The sequence below is a fragment of the Sylvia atricapilla genome, chromosome 2, assembly GCF_009819655.1.
Source record: "Sylvia atricapilla isolate bSylAtr1 chromosome 2, bSylAtr1.pri, whole genome shotgun sequence".
NCBI lineage: Eukaryota > Metazoa > Chordata > Aves > Passeriformes > Sylviidae > Sylvia > Sylvia atricapilla.
Window position 1 is genome coordinate 94,218,847 of NC_089141.1, and position 17,542 is coordinate 94,236,388.

General features: G+C 36.6%; 1 protein-coding gene across 2 annotated transcripts in view; it reads left to right on the plus strand.

The window, feature by feature from the left end:
• The window catches only part of STS (steroid sulfatase), a 104,677-nt gene extending 91,579 nt beyond the window's left edge, over positions 1-13,098 (plus strand). For both annotated transcript variants that reach the window (XM_066313840.1, XM_066313841.1), the window contains one exon: positions 12,579-13,098. In XM_066313840.1, coding sequence (XP_066169937.1) covers positions 12,579-12,961 — 383 coding nt within the window. In that variant the 3' untranslated portion in view covers positions 12,962-13,098. The remainder of the gene's footprint in view (positions 1-12,578) is intronic.
• Positions 13,099-17,542: the final 4,444 nt, after the last annotated feature.

Here is a 17,542-nt window from a genome sequence, read left to right on the forward strand (position 1 = left end):
AAGGATAAAGCTTTCATTGTTTAACTTGTCTTTGTAATTGTCTTGCTTAACATATCTTGTACTTCATAGTGCCACAAGTAATAATAGATGTTGGGTTAAGTTTATGGGATAAATGCCTTCTTCAAAGATACTTTGAGGCTTGTTAGAATTGTTACATTGAATTATATAGTTAGTAAAAAAGAAAAGATCAAGCCAAAGGCAACAAATATGGTTTCTACCACCATTCACAGCAGTGGTCTACCCATTGTGCCCCAGAAACTGGAGAGAAAAAAATCCCTCCACTTTTCCTTTTGCCACTCATGTATCCCCAAAGCCCCTCGTCCCTCGTGACCCATGAAAACTATTGGATAGAAGTTTTAAGTCATTTTTAGGAGAAATATCAAACACTGCCTGCAGTTATAGCACTTTTGGGTTTCTTTACACAAAATTCTGCAAGAAAATACAGCACAGAGAATGAAGGACAGTGGCTGGAGTTCCCGAGATCCACTGTTGCATTCTTCTCATTTGAGATGAATTTACTCCATAGCTGATTACATCTCAGCTCAGCGCTGTGGGCACTGTGTAGGACTATCCTATTCTGATGAATCTCTCCAGGAGGCTCAGGAGCTGGAAAGGGCTTTATTTAAATGCTGCACCTAGGTCCACGTGTCACATAGCTCAAAACCACCTGGATTTTCCTGGACATATTAAGTAGTATGCCATGTATATATATACATGTATATGCCATTAGAAGAAAAGGCAACAAGATGTCACCACTGAGATGCTGGGTAAGTGAAGAATGTGTGTGGAATGTGTGTTTGCTAAGCAGACATGAGTTTAATCTTCAGAGAGGTAAGATGTGAATGCTGAACACTGATTTTTCTACAAGGTAGAGTTGTACGGTGAACAAGGCTATTAGACTTGGTAAAGCTTGATTCAGGTTGCTTCTTCCTATAGGCCTTGTACATTTAATTCCTCACAATATATCCATTAATATATATCAGTGTTGCAAAGGAATAAAACAGGTTTTATTAACTGTTTTATTAAGCAATAGCACAGATGGCAAAAAATAATTTACTCATTATTTTTTGTCAAATAGTTTGAAGTAGGAGATTTTATGGAAGTTGAGCAGCACATGCAGATCCTTGCTTAAACAATTAGTTAAGGACACAGCAGCTTCAGTCATAGAATACACTGTACTTTGCCAAATTTAAGCATTATTATTTTAAGCTAATGTCAGAATACTTTGTTGAACTGGAGGCAAATAAGATTAAATCATCAGTAAATTCACAGGGCTTTTGACATTCACTTCAATGCACCGCAACTCTACAAAAAGTGTAGAAATGGAGTTTAGAATAGACAATGCAGCAGGTAATTGAAGGATGGGGCAAACCAAATGAACTATGAGACATTCATCTACACCAAAATCCTTATTTAAACTCCAGAAAAAGTTTGTGAAGGATTTGTATTTGAAAAAGTTAGTAGATAAAACACCAAGAGAAAGGAGCATGCCAATAAAATGTCTCTGTCTTCTGCAATAAAGGAAATGAATGATAGTGCACAAAAGTTACAATAGAAGACACCATACATCAAGAGAGCTCTTAGAAAATACATTGTGGAGAACAATTGTGCAGTGGCAGGGGGATGAATTAGATGACAAAAATAAAATTCACTTGAAATAACCCAAAATGAGATTTTGTTCTTATTTTCTATAACTGGAACAGAAGAAACTGCATGTTTATATCAGCAAGATACAGCATCCTGTAAGCAGTGTTGATGAGGATGTACTGTAGTTAGTTAATGTATTTCAAAGGTCACTGAATGATCATTAAGAATAAGTAATTTTTAAAAAGTATGCAGAAGTAACATATATGAACAAGGAAGGCAAACCTTCTGGCTATGTCAGTAAAATATGTGGGTTTTACAAGTACTTGAGAGGAGGAAATTTTGAACACCCTATGGATGAACACTGTGGGACTTTCATAAGCAACAGCACCTTGTAGATAGATGTTTAAAAACAAAATTGAGGATAGACTAGAGAATACTGGAGAGAAAAATTCAGCTTTTTAAGCAGTGACGCTTCATCCTGAAGGTGAGTCCAACAGGACTGTGAGTGACCCCTGCACTGGCAGTGACTTCACTGGTAATGAAATGCCTTCCAGCACCTGAGCAGTATGAGCAGACCTGGCTGCTGGTAACTGACTCCACAATGGCCCCAGTCCTGGCAAGTGGTGAGTCAAGTTCAAGGCCCACCCAGGGAGTGCATTCAGGAGCAGGAGGAAATGAGAGCACAGACAGAGCTGGAAGGAAGGCTGTAGCCTAGAGACATCCAGAGATGGGGCTGGGAACTGGCCACTGCTGCACCACTCAGGCAGGGACTGATGGGCTTGGGCTGAAATGGGAATCCTGGTCCATGGGTAGGGTGCACTGATGAGGGTCCACCCGAGGGCTGGGCAGGGCCAGTGAGGCTTTTTGGTGCCCTCAAGACTGATAACACCTTGGTTTTTTAGCAAACTGAGGATGGTGATAACAAGATGTGCATGTCTACAGTTATAGACGCCTACAGCTGAGCTAACCTGAGCTAGTTTCTCTCATCAAAAGAGAAACAAGTATAACTCTTCTCATCCTAAACACCTCTAACCAAGTTAAGAAGCAGATAAGAATAGTCTGGTGACATAATGACCCATAGCTTACATAAAGACCTGCACGTTGTTTGCAGTGATCCAAAATAAAGTGAGGTGACTAGATTGTCAGATTGAATGCTCAGTAGCAGCAAAGTGATGAGCAATAAGTCCTATTTTAGTAACAAGATTTTGAAACTGGAGATGCCTTGCTACCTTTTTCACAGTCTGAAAAATAGTATTATTGCGCTAAGTGACAGGAAGAACACCATAGGAGTCTTTTGAAGTTGACTGGGAATTTTAGACTAAGGGAACTTATTTAGTGTAATTTTTTTCTTTTAAATCAGCTGAGATTCAAAAAAAGGCCTATCCACAAATATAGATAAATAAGATAACCATTAGAATGTGCAATAAAATGCAAAGAGTGAATTGGTTTTGGAGCACAAAGCAGCATTTTATCCATGCGTTAATGTCATGAAAGAACTAACAAGAATGGTCAGAAAGATATTGAAATGTAAATCCTGACTTGAGTGGCACTGTCATAAATATCTTTAAAATCTAATTAAGAAAGTGCCACTCACTTTGCTTATTCAATTTTCCTTTTAACACAAGACTGAAATTGTAATTTACATTGTCTCAGAGAGCTATCAGCTCTCTGAGAATCTTCTTACTTTTTCTTGTGGGTGGTATTGATGATGCAGTAGCTCCTATTAAGGAAGCATAGCTGTCCCTTCACAAAATCACTTTAAAAAAAACTTCACTTAGTCTCATTTAAAGCTCATTCCTTGTCACCAAATTTGTCTTAATAGCAACAGTAGAAGACAAATACTGCAGACCATTTTTCTGGATTTGAGTGCTGCCATTCATGAAAAACATTGAAATGTCAGTGTGATATGGATTTGTGTTTGTTCTCCATTGAAGGACTTAAATAGCATCAAGTATCTGATTCATAAAATGTAAGTCACGGGAGAGAATTCACTTTTCCTTCAGTAATAACTCATGAGTCTTCACATTACTTACAGGACATTCTTGTTGGACTGAGAGCAGCCCCTTTCTCCCCTCTGAACTGTTCCTTTTTCGAGGTTTTCATCCTTTTCCTATCTCTTTATTCTCTTTTCTGTGCTTATTCCTAAGCTTTGAGTCTCACTGATAGTGAATCCCCTTTTGATCCTCTTAATTGATCAAACCCTTGTGTGTCTTTCTCTTCTGCAACTGCAGAAGCTGTAAAGAACTCTGACCCTCATGAGGGTTTTTCTGTCATTTGCCTTTTGTTTTTCAGTCTCACAAGTTCCTTCACTTCCACTGTTCTCTCTAGAGAAACCTCCTCTTTTAGAATTGTGTTTGGAGTTGGGTTCTTTCTTGTTGTTGATGATGTTATTTTTTTTTAAAGATGTTTATGGCTTCCTTCTTTACTGCTTATTTTCCTTTTGATTATATCAAAAAGAAATATACTTTTGCTCTGCATGAAACATCTGAATCCCTTATTACTGTTTTTGCTGTAGTTCATTGCCACCTTTTCACCTACTTGATTATTGAAAATATTTTGTTTCACTGCTTTCTAATTTGCTTTGTGAACATTATCTTCACTCTGTCTTTGCCCCCTTTGTTTTCTTTCCCCTCTCTCTACCTGATCTTCTGCATGTCATGGAGGTAGCACAATAAAGGAAAGCTTCCAAAAATTTCAAATCGTCTCCCAAATCCCTTCTTTGTGGTCAGTGTTTCAAAGACAGCACTGGAGAAACCAAAACAAGCATCAAGTGTCATTTACCTAAACTATTTCATTAAGGATTTTAATTTGCTATCTTGAGTCTCATATCAGAGAAGCTGCAGTTGAATTTGGGTGACACAGTTATGGACATATTATTTGATAAGTGTGAAATAACATGACTGTCAAAGGAGAGAAGAGCATTTCTAGCATGAACAGACACCATGAAATGGTTTGTATCAAGCTCAAGAAAATTGACCTAATCATCTGATACACATTTCTCCTCACAGTATTTTAGGTAGGAAAGTGTTCCCCCTGACAAGCATGACAAATACTGTTACAGTATTTTCCTGCCTTTGCTCTGCTCTGTGTCAGTGGCAGCAGAGTTATTGTTAGGCTCAGGCAGAGCTATTTATACCCTGGGATTTGCAGTGCTCCACCAGCATTCCCCTACTTTTTCTGGGAGAAGGAGAGAGTGAGGAATAAAGGGAATGAAAAGAAATTAAGTATTGTCCTTTAAAAAATACTTACTCTACTCCTAATCATAGCAAGAGCATAAAACAAACTTATTATCATAGTTACTTAAGCTGAAATGAAGACTTTTTTTTCTTCCTTTCTGCTTCTTGTCTTAAGCCACTCCCCTTGAATGTGGTTTAGATTGCAAGCTAAGGGGCAGGAATATGGCTGCAGCATGGAAGGCACAAGCCAGACTTCCTATACACCCATTCAGTGAACAAGTCCTTACTTCAAAAAACCCAAACAACAATAACAACAAAACTGCAGACAAACAAAACCACAAATAAAAAACCCAGCACAAACATAAAACCCAAAACAAACAACACTGCCTCCAAAACAAAACCAAACCCAAAAATCAAAAACAAACACAAAAAAACACCATAAAGCTCCAGTAAAGACACAACAAACAAACCCTGAAAATTCCAAAATTATTTTGTATTAATTGAATGACAGCCCTAAGTAACCTTTTCTGAAAATGATGCTGGTATTTCCATCTATGTTCTGTATAAGGAACAGTTAAAACATATTCATCTCATCTGCATCCACAAGGCATCTTTCTCTGTTCTTGTTTCTCAGAGGAAGGAGATTCTAGCAGGTTATTGCACTTCTGAAAGGTAAAGCCTGTTTGTCACTGCAGCATGCACATACATTTTTAAGCTGAAAATTATGGGAGAGAGTCAGTATTCTTTCCTTTTTTCATCACTTACTGTCATCTAGAGAATAGCTGGAGATTTCTACATCCACATTATATCCAACCAAAACAAGAAAATATTCCCATTACTTTACTAAAACTCTTTTCAAATTCAGACATTTTTGCTGCCTGGAGAACTGTGAAATCAAGTTTGGCTTTTGCATAAAAGTCCAGACTGGAAAACTGCTGGATTTCTCTGAAATAACATTTCCTTGAACAAGGGAAAATACACTTCTAGAAATGTTCTTTGGAACAAACTTGTAATCTGTACTAGAGTCCCTGCTGATCATCTGTAAGAGAACATCCTGTGCTATGTCCTTTTCATGCTAAGGTTTTTCATTCAGGTTTTGAAGGATTTTTGCATTGTTTGCTCAGTATCAGGAAAATTGCAAATTTAGGGTTCAACATAGTTTGTAATCTTTTACTAGTTTCATATTCTGGAAAATATATGCATTTTCTAATGCTGGGATATAAACTGCTGTCTCATATTTCAGATGCTAAACTGTACGTACATATTTACACTAAAACCAAATTTCAGTCCTTCTGGGTTTTTTTTATTTATATATATGGTTTTTTTATTTATATATATATTTAGGACTGCCTGATACTGATATTTTTTTTCACCAAACTGCTAGCAAATGTTCATTTTCTTCAACTCAGTTTTTAAAGTCTCATAAATCCTTTACTCTGTTTTAATTTATGCTTAACTGAATCAATTTTTAATTTTTTTTTTGTCAAAAGGTTGTCTAAGTACCTAGTAGCTTTATAAAAATAAAGAAAAAATAAAATAATCTGACTAGCTAAGACACTTGTAAGGAAGAGTAATTCACCTTTTTCTTCAACATTTTAAAGTTAAAAAAAAAAAAAAAAAAAAAAAAAAAAAGATTATTCAGTATTTATTGACACAGCACAAAATTCCAGGTAACCCTAGTTACAAAATTTCAGTTTTTCATTTTAAAGTAACAATTTTGAACAGTTATTTCTTTGATTTTAGATGTATATCTGGTAACTTAAAATTTAGGCATGGTAGTAATTTTCATATTAATTAATGATTTTGAGTACTTCACTAGCATTCCGTGTGTCAACAGCTTATTTTTGACATCCAAATTTTGAAAACTTTCTGAAGAAAATAATTCATGAAAAATTCTTGGGGATGGGTTTGGTTTTGGCTGACACCAACTTGTCTAAAAATATTTGCAGAAATTGCTTAGGGCTTCCATTGGATGTTTGTGCATATGTTGGATTAGCATCAGAAAAATTGCTCTCTGAATCTTACAGATCTGTTCTTTCCACTCAGAAAAATTGCATCCATTTTATGAAAGAGGAAAATTCAAAACAATTTTTTTAAAAAATAATTTTCCTCAACTTATTTTCTGTTAGTAAAATGCATTCCTGAATGACAGGGAAAAAAATTGAAATACAAAACATAGTTCTGAATAGGTTTCTCTTTGGCTTTTGCCATTTTTGGTGAAGTGTTTCTGCTTTGTTCTCAAGAGTGTTCTTAACTGATTAACTAAAAGGGCGTTCTTAATCTCTTACTGATTCCCATGGAAAACCACTACATGAAAATCAAAACTATTTTTTTCGTAAGAAATAAAATAAGGCTTTTCTGTTTTCAAAGACTTTTAATATAGATTGAAAATGACCTGGTATTTTGGTTTGATTTGGTTTGGGTTTTTTGTTTGTGTTTTTGTGGGGTTTTGGGGTTTTTTGTTGGGTTTCTTGTTGTTGTTGTTGTTTAGGCTTCTTGTGTGTGTGTGTGTGCCAACATTATCTTCTGTCTTGAGGATGCCATCAGCTGCTGCTTAGATGAACTTAAAATTACATGGACCATTCAGTAAATATTCTTCAAACAAATCTTTAGCAGGTGTCTGGATTATTTCTATGAAATTACTACAGATGGAATTTTTCTTCCAGAGCAATATGTATTCTTCCATGTTGCTATCACCTAAGCCATCCAAATATGAGGCATAACGTTGTATTATAGCATGTCCTACTTTAACAGCATAATTTCTATACCCACAGAGTCTTCCCTTTTAAGACTTTCTTCAACAAGAAAACACTGCAAATGATCAATCAATTCTTTTTTTTGAAGGTGATGATGAAGAATTCAGGAAAATAATTCTTTTTCATCTATTACAATTCAACAGATAACCTTGACTTTTAAACAGAATTCAGTGGAAGTTTCTCATACCACAGCTCTTGCTCTAGATAATGAATTCAGTCATGAGATTTCTGTCTTCAGCAGTCTGGGCATGGTTTCAGTGTTTCTTGTAGTTTTCCTGCAGCAGTTGCTCAGTATGATTATTAGATATTCAGTAATGTGCAATCCTTTCTGGTATAGTGGATACTTAACACTGTATATTTTATTCTAAATATTTTAAAATCACTACTACTTCTGTTTTTTCATGGTTTTCACTCAAATGCAGTAAGTTCTCCACAGTTCTTTATGCAAGTCTCTTCTAGCAACAACTGGTTGTTGTAGGCCAAGATTTGAATATCACTCAGTTATTCTCCACTTACACTGGGACATGATGTGCTGTTTTTTGACTGATGTAACAATGTAACACCGTAAGATATCCAGACATTTAAAACAAATACCTTAAAAAAATTTATTGTAAGAACAATAAAGTTACAAATTTTTAAATGCAAATTGATTATTTTATAAGCTGTTTGAGAAATGCATATAGTCATAAAAATAATATGTACAGTTTCATTATAGCAGCCAAATAGTATTGTCTATTCTACATAGATCTACAAGACGGTTTACAAGAATTTTACAACTGAAGTCTTCTCTACATTGTTAAATTATTTTAGAGCTGAATGTATCTGTTATCTGCTATGAATAAGATTAGCAGAGAACCTTAAAATTCTGAATGAAAGTAGAGTAAATAGTACAAAAGGATTCATTCTAATAACAAGGCTTATCTGAAGACAGTAATTTTCAAGTGAGTTTCAGTTTTCATCTGCTACTGTGTAGAAATGTTGAAAAGCATGAGTTAGAATATGGCAGTTGACAATGGCTACAGAGCACTCTTGAGACACAGAGGAGTCTGTCTCAGTTCACGTTGGTCTGCTACACCCAAATGCTTCTCCTCAGAGGCATCTGAATTCAAGCAGGGACTAGGTCCCCAGTGTAAAGTGGAGAACAGCCCTGTTTCCTTGTTCTTCTATGGAAAGAAGCAACACAATAATATGAACAAAGGAAATGACAGTAGCTGCAAACCTATAAAGCTACTGTCATAGATTGAATTCAGTGAAAATGAACCAGGCAATAACGCAACAATAGCTTCTATTCACATCAAGAACTGCTTATCAGAAGACACCAGTTAGCCATCAATGATTAGGAAGGGTGCTTTTATAACAGAAATGGCATCCCTATCCAGTGTGTCACTTCATCTTGAATATATTAATGTATCTTACTCAGAGACTTTTATGTAAGCTCATGGCCTCTACCGGTCTGTTGGAGTTACTATTGTCTGTATGAGAGGATAAATAGCTGGGTTAAGGATAATAAAAGGAATCTTCTAGGGAAATTGAACACTGTACAACTATGTTCATAGCAGATTTGCTTGGACTAATGTCAACCTATCTTAATTTGAAACTATTTAGAAGTACAACTTCTTTAGTTCTGGTTTTTCTCAACATGTAAAGGAAAGAGGTATTCTGAGAGTTAGCTTATTGGACAACTCAGACAACTGGAGAATTGCAGGAAAATGGGGCTGAAATTATTTGTGAAGCTCAGGGACAGGACCTTTAAGGGTGCTGCAGGCTTAGAGCCTTCCTGCTGTTTCAGAAGAGGCTTGATATACTTGACTTTGAGGAAGCCCTGACAGTTTTACTACTAACTTCACTGGGGAAGAGACATACAGTTATCTTTTTATATAACAAGGGTTTACTATCCAGATGCTTCAGAGAACACAGGTACCATTAATTACTGGGAGATTAATTTGATCCTTGTAGTTAACCTTCTGACAAAATGAGATTTTGTATCAGCTGAGAGACTGGCAGAGAGCTCTCTCTCTTTAATATCACACCTTATACAGTTCATCAGCTTTACCAATTAGAAGTCTGACAGATCTTTTTCTCCTGGTATATTGCACTGGCTGCTCCACAGTCACTGACAGGCTTTAGTTTTTATAATGCCTAGAAAATCAGTGTTTAAAGTCTGCTGCTTCTCCAGCACAACATGCAGCTCCAGAAACGCTGCTGCAGTGCAACAGATAAACATTGCAGAGTAACAGGGTTTGCACTCCCAGAGCTCAGTGGTTTGCACTGCATAATCATGACATTATGTAGCTGCTTATCTGATAAAGTACCATCAGCTCTTCAAAACATTAGCAAATGTCACTCAGACATGAGATGATATCACTCATGCCTGGTCCCCAAACCCACGCATGATTTTGCAACATGCTGTCTGCTCTGCATGTAACAAAACCTAAACAAGTCTGCATTTTGTGTGGGAAAAAATCATGGTGCAACTTCCTTATTTCTTTCTTTTCTCCATTTCTTACCTATATGGGCTGCTTGTACAAACTTCCATTAATTTGGAATTCCCAACTTTGTACTGCTATCTGGAAGCCCTTGAGCAGACCTGGTGCTACAATGCCCAGCACTAAAAGAAGTGGCTGAAAACTTTCTCTTTAGTGTGATTCAGCACAAATGTACCATGAAAGACTGATGAATGGTAAGACAGCTTGATCACAAAGTTCCCATGTGTATGGTCTTATTGGAATCTCTTTTAACTGACATTTTAGAAGTCATATAATATTTTTCTGCTGATCTTCTGTCAAATTTTTATAGTGTTGTGAATCAAATTCTCAGGTGTGGGAAGTGTTGCATGGTCTACAATGGCACACATTGCACTAATTAATCAAGCCCTTTGGCTTTTTATGTTTCTCACCATCCATCTTGCAAATTAAATATGTCTAAGCAGCCTGAACCAATGTTTAGTACAGAATTACATGCCTTCTCAGAACGTAAATTCTAAATCTCAGGAAACAAGAGGCATATTTCTTGGAAATATTCTGTGCAGAAATTCAAAGAATTTAAGTGGCAGAATTTGATTTTGTTTATTTTAATTTTAAGAAAACAAGAGATTCAAGTGCCAGACCAATCTTTCAAAATGTTACTGGAGGTAGATGAAGGAATGCCATCTTAGGTTATCTGGCCTTATCTTGCTTTGCCTTCCTTTAAAGTTTCTTTAATTTTTTCCTAGTAAGATTGTGCCATTGCAGCTGTCACAGCCAGAGCCTTTTAAAACCTGCCATGTTCTATTGTCTGTGGCAGCAAGTCACCCAGCCTTTAACAGTCCTTCCCTTTGCTGACTTCCAAAAAGCATTTAGAAGGTTCTCCTAGTCTAATGTGTATAAGAGCATCACCTATCCGACCTTGATTTAAGTGGAGAAGTGAACTAGTAGTCCTCAGGCTCTGTCATTGAATTGGGTCCTAAAAGTAAAATCACTTCTAATGTGAAAAATGCTGTGGAATAGAAGAAATTGTAAAGAATCTTAAGGTCACCTACTGTCTTTTAAATCCATGCTATAGTCTAGAACTGCAGCCTGTGACTCTTTAGTCTGCTGAAACATTTCTCTTTAAACCTGTTTTTATTCTTTAAAAGCTGGGTCTGATGTAGTTACAGTGTGTAACCAGTTTATCTCTGCTCTACCTGTCCCACATTTTCTAGTGCCTTTCATTCTGTTGTACTGATGAATTGATCAATAAATATTAATTACTGTAGCACATATAAAACTTTGAAAGTCTGTAACTAGGGTAAGCTTTCTGTGACCTTAATAAAATTCAACAAAATACCAAAAAGAGATTTTTTTTTCACTCAGTATTTAAAAACTTGAGGTGATTAAAAAAAGATCTAAATAAAGTGCTGAGAGATGTAAATTGCTGATGACTAGATTTTTCCAGTGTTGTTACAGTCTTAAGTCGGCAGGTAACCTGACGCTATAGATCTTAGTTGTTTAGTAACCTGTCTTTATTAGGAATAAATAGAGATTTTTCTTACTCTAATCAATTATTCTTTGTTCCATTTCTGAAGCACTATATACTTCATTGGCTGTAGGAGGAGGATGTGTTTCTCTGGAAATTCTGTTCTGTCTGTTTCTGCCTTTCTTATCTGTTCTGTGATACTCGAGGAAAATAGTAACAACTTTTTTCTTCACAGCTTTCTTGTTAAGTGTTTTCTGATCCTCCTCTGATTTGTTTGAGAGTGCTTCTTGAAAGAACCAACTGATATTTGCTTATTCTTATTACAAGAAATAACTAGGATTTTCAAATGATGAAAATACCAACTGATGTTACATGAGGATGGACAGTTCAGTTTTCTGTACACAGAAAATGAAGCTAAAAATGAACAGTCTATAAATGCAGAACTTTGGTTCTTATTTTGCAAAGCAGAACGTCACCTATGAATTGCGCTATGGTAACTGATATTTATAATTTATATTTGGAAAAATCATATAGAAGCATAAGACAGGAGTTTAGCATCCATTATTTCATGTCTTTTCATGTCCTCCCATTTAATAAAATGAGTATCCAGATGTTTGCAATGAAAGCAGAGGCCAGAGGACAATGGGTAAATACAACAAAGAGAGAGAGAAGGTAACTATGAAATTATTTTGATTAGCAAAATGAGAAGCAGACAGGACCCAGCAGTGGAAAAATATGGTCAAGGGGCAAAAAATCCATTTTAATAAGCCTTGAAGAAAACTTAGTATATATATTTCTGCAAATTTTCTTAGCACTGTTTATGTTAAACACAATGTTAATTAAAATATTCTATGATTTAGTTAATCAGAATTCTTCCAAGGGAATGAAATTACCATAGTTGTCTCATAAATATGTGTAGCATGAAAATCACCATGTTTTGCTTATTTTTGCTTTGCTCAATCTTGTTTTACTCTTTCAGTGTGCTGCAGTTTCTGTTACAGTGGCTGGATTGTATTTTTAGCAAAAGACTGACTGTCCATCTTGGTGGAATTTCCTAAGACCAGGAAACTTTCATTTTGTCGTTTTATCATTTTATCAACAGCTGTTTTGTGGCTGTAAATTGCAGGTGAATCTGTCTGGAAAGTCTTCTTCTTCACTCCAAACTTCAGTCCTGAGGGCTCCAATGGTTGCTATGACTCTCACGTGTGCTTCTGCCATGGAGGATTCGTTACACGACATGATCCCCCACTGCTCTTCGATCTGTCCAGAGACCCTGAAGAGAAAGTCCCACTGACTCCAGAGACTGAGAGCCATTTCCATGAAGTCCTCAGGGTCGTCCGCCAAGCAGTAGACAACCACACCAGATCCCTGCATGCTGTTCCTAACCAGCTGTCATGGAACAACCTTCTCTGGAAGCCATGGCTCCAGCTCTGCTGCTCATCTTTCTTTCAGTCTTGCTATTGCGACTATGAGTCAGAAGGGAGTCCACTGCAGGTGCATTTGGGATAAACAAGCTGCAATTCCCTTTCAGAAACTGGACCAGCAGAGTGTGGGTGTCTGACTTGAACCTGTGGTACAAGCCTTCAGAAGGTTTTGTTGTGTTGGAAGAGGACCAGTCTTCAAACACATATTGTAGTAGAAGAAAATGTGCCAAGAGAGGGAAGGCAAGACATGCCTTCTCCCCTCTGTCTTTATCACACAGCATGAAGGACATGTTGCCGTCCTCGTCTACACATGGGTAGACTCATAGGCATGTTCTGTGGGAGATAATTTCTAGAACTGCAGCTTGAGCTTTTTTCTTACACAAATAAATTTCTTACACAAGCAAATAATTTACCTATTGGTTCTGTCAATCACAACTAATAAATGCACACTTTCCTGTCCTTTTTACTGAGTGTTACCATTAGTAGGACATAGCACTGAGTAATTGAAAACAGAGAGATAATAGTGGAGAGGTCCTCCTGTGACAGTCATTTGCTAACTGATAGATAGGTTAAGAGCAGACTTGCAATAGATCTTTATCAACAACCGTGAAAAATATGAAAAAAAGCTGACAGATTGCCAACATTCTAACTTTAAATGTGCTATAAAAATGCACAGAGCTATGGTAGTGGAAGAACTTGTGTCCATATTAAAATGATGCTCCCCTGCATCCCTGCTGTCCTATTGCATGGCAGCAACCTTTGTTTCAAAAGGACATCAAGTGCACCAGCTGCATTCTTGAGTGTGTACCATAAGTCTCCATATATATATTCATATATATATGCACAAGCTGAATTCCTGACCCATAAATCCTTCAATCCCTGACATAGGCACACCCTTATGATCATATTACAGCTGATAAAATAAAAGATTTGGTCCATACTTGATATTTGAGTTCTACATTCACATGATAGTACAAATTTATCTTTCCCTTATTTATCATACCTATTCTTCCATTGATGAAAGCAATCACAAATAAATAAAATTTGGTCTTCCCTAAATATCTTTGCCATCTTTTAAGCTCTCTGAATAGGATCTATTATTTTCTGAAAATAAGCTTGGGCTTGAGTACTTAAAGCCAAATATAACTGTCTCTGAGTTCTTAGCAAGGTCTCGGCAAATCTACTGTCCTCAAGGGCTAATTTTTGTATCCATTTTTATCTCCATCTTATTCAGGCACATTTTCTTTCCACTCTACAGGCAGACAAACTATTTTCTTTGGCATATTGCAGACGAAAAGAAGATATCAGAAAAATACTAAAATGATTTGATGCTTGATAATAGAAGGTGGCTTGCTCCTTATCAGAAAGCAGCAGTTAATTCCTACATTACAATGTATTAAATCCTGTTTGGGGCAAAAGTGATCTGTGATGATAGTAATGCAGTAGCTTCAGTCAGCCAGCATTAAGGTTATGACCTAGTTCTTATGAGATATTGAAGTCTTTCCTTTAAAAATACATTGTGATAAATGGTGTATTTCTCTGTCTGTAAACCTAGGCTTTATTTGATTTTTCCATTACCGTTTCATTCAAAATTTCACTCTCCACAAACGCCCAGAAAACTGTCCTGGGAAATGTAGGTTTTCCTTGAAGCCCTATTTTTGATGTTTCACCTTGTGTTTGTGATCTTAATTATGTCCCCAGCAAACTCTCTGTAGGAGGCAAAGCCCCGTGACCAATATTTATCACTGAATGTACTACATAACCTTAGGCAGAAATACAACTCTCATTTGAATACAAATATTCTCCCATGAGAGTGGCTGCCTTTCAACATTATAGCAGAATCTGTACATCCCAAATTATTGGTCCTCACCATGTGGCCGGCATGTCCCTCTTTGCAGCCAAGGGGCAGCCCAGGCTGTGGCCAGAGTGCCAGAACACCATGGTGTGGAGGGATGTTCTTTCCCACTCCCCACTGCCACAGCGTACACAAAAGCTTTTCAAACAAGTACTCCTGAAGAAAATAGGAAAAAATATGTTTTGTGTTCAGTATACAGTGCTAACTCAGATGAGGGGTTTGGAGTCATTAGATTTACTTTGTTTCCACAGTTTCTGGTCAGTGACCTTTACAGAGATCTCAATTTATATTCTCAAGGACACCCACATCGACTTTTTTAATCAGGAAGATGCTGTGTTGCTATTATTTCTTTTTCTTTCTTTCTGTAGGTGCAAGAATTCTTTGTTCTGCTAGGGCCAACAGTTGTTCTGTGTTGCTTGATCAAAGTATCAAAATTGATGACTTTTCTGCTGCTCTGATTTCTTCTGGCCTGAATATGATGTTTCTTTCATACCTCCCTTGGCTTTTGATGCCATCTTTCTAATTTCTTTTTGTAAAACATCCACATTCCTGAAATATATTTCCATCTATTTCTTTAGCACTCAGTCCTGTTTGCTTGTCATATTGATCGTAATGGCTATTTTGCCCTAATCAATCAGAAAATGAAAAGTAGCATTTGTGAAAAAATTTGATTTGTAAGGCTCCTTGACTCTGATTACCTCCTGCTTATTTAAGGTCCAACAAGAATTAACTTTGCATTATGAAATATAAATAATTAAAGCATGCCTGAGATGCCCCAAATAATATGAATTGTTTATTGTTTGTGGCACAAAATTAATATTTTCCAAAACATAATTTAGTACAACATTTAATACTTTGACATTAGCATTAAAATCTGAAATCTGTTCTTACAGTTCCTTCAAGGAAGATTTTGTGAAGAACAGGGCAGTATTTTTCATATTCTGCCTTAATACCATTTTATTTAATACCTAAAATAAACCTTTCCTGTATTGCAAATGTATTATACCTTTCTGTGCTACACCTTTTGTTCTGAAGAGGACATGTCAGATCAGGGTAATTAAAGTAGTCTTGTTTATCTGCAAAATAAAGTGTGAAGGACAATATGACATTTGTGTAATGGTACTGCCTGATCTAACAAGGAAAAGTTTTGTTTTTTAACAGCAGGTTATTGATGTGATATACATGATTCACAACTAACTAACAAGGAAGGTTCAAGGAGAATGTTCTGCTCTGATACTTGGAAACTGACTTTCAATCTATCATTTAATGAGCACTTTTCTTGTAACATGGTGCCTGTTTGTAGGATATGTCAGTTTAAACTGGGAGTTCAGCTTCAGAGGGTAGTGTATTCCTCTACAGTATTATTTAACAGTATCATATCCTAATTTGTGACACAGTCCCTGTACAGCCCCAGAGCAAGACATTTAACTCATTTCTCAGTTCTTCTGCTGCACTCAGGAAAGGAAAACAGTATTTCTCTCACTGCTGGGAATACTGAAAGAACAGAAAATGCTGAAAGTTGTAAACTGGTAAAGGTGAACTTTCTAGTACCTTCACTATAGATGATATAATTTAAAAGCTGGAAAACTAGGATGTAGAAGATCCTCCTATACCAGGGGTATGCAATACCCTTAACCTGAGGTTTGCAGGTAGGTACTGTGTGTAGTTTAGTGCATGTGGAATTGTGATCTGAAGGAGAGAGAATAGATGCTAAGAAAGATACACACTTGGGATTCAGAGAAAGTTACATGCCACTTTTTTATAATTTTATTTATTCTCTTTTTTTACCAGTCAGGAAGCTACATGGAATAATAATAAATAATGTTTTTCCCTCAGGGACTGGATGTCACAGGTTCTCAGCTCTTAAAAATAGAGAAGTCCTGACTTGCCTCCAATTATGGTCAGAAAAAATCAGAAGTGAAAAAAAAAAAAAAAAAAAAAGAGCTTTGGAGAGACGTGTCAGATCTGAAACTGAAAATTTGCAGAGAACTAAGAGAATCCAGTCCATATACTTCACAGCTCAGTGAGACTCATCACTTGCCAGCAATTGTTTGTTTCACATTGTAGTAATGTGAGATCTGGATGTTCATATATGTGGACAGTGTAACAAAAAAAAAAAAAAAAAAAAAAAAAAAAACAAAAAAAAAAAAATATAAAACTTGATACAGGAAAAAATGGAAAAAGAAAGAAAAAAGTGCAAGCATAGTTACAAATATCATATTTTCTATTAAAGTGTGTTTATTAAAAATTGGTTTTTGTTTTTGACATACATTACTACAGTAGTTCTTACTTACCTTAGAACATATTAGTTCTGTACTTAAGATAGATCTTTTCATCTTTTCTGTCATTTTCCTTTCTGACATTGCCTGTGCAGCATCCAAAATACACAGTGAGGAGCAAGAGGCAGCCCATGTACACTGCAAGGTGTGTGGCCAGGCACGTGGGCAGGAGGAAAGGCTTAGGCAAAGCTCTGCACTGGCAACTACCAGGAAGCAAACAGTGTCTGGGGGTTATCTCCAATCTAAAGACAAAGATCTGGAAGTTGACCCTGTGATTAGCTCAGGTGGTTAAGTTGGTCAGAGAGCAGTACTAATAATACCAGGGTTCGGGGTTCAATCCTCATAGGGGCCGTTCAGGTAAGAGTTGGACTTCATAATCCTTCTGGGTGCCTTCCAGCTAAGAATATTCTGTGATACTGGGAAATTGCTGGAAATTGCTGGTTCCTCTGAGTCTGTCAGGGACATCCCCTATGTGGCCAGCTGGACTGTCCTGTGTTCTGCAATAGGGTCCTTCTGTGTCAGGATGTCAGCT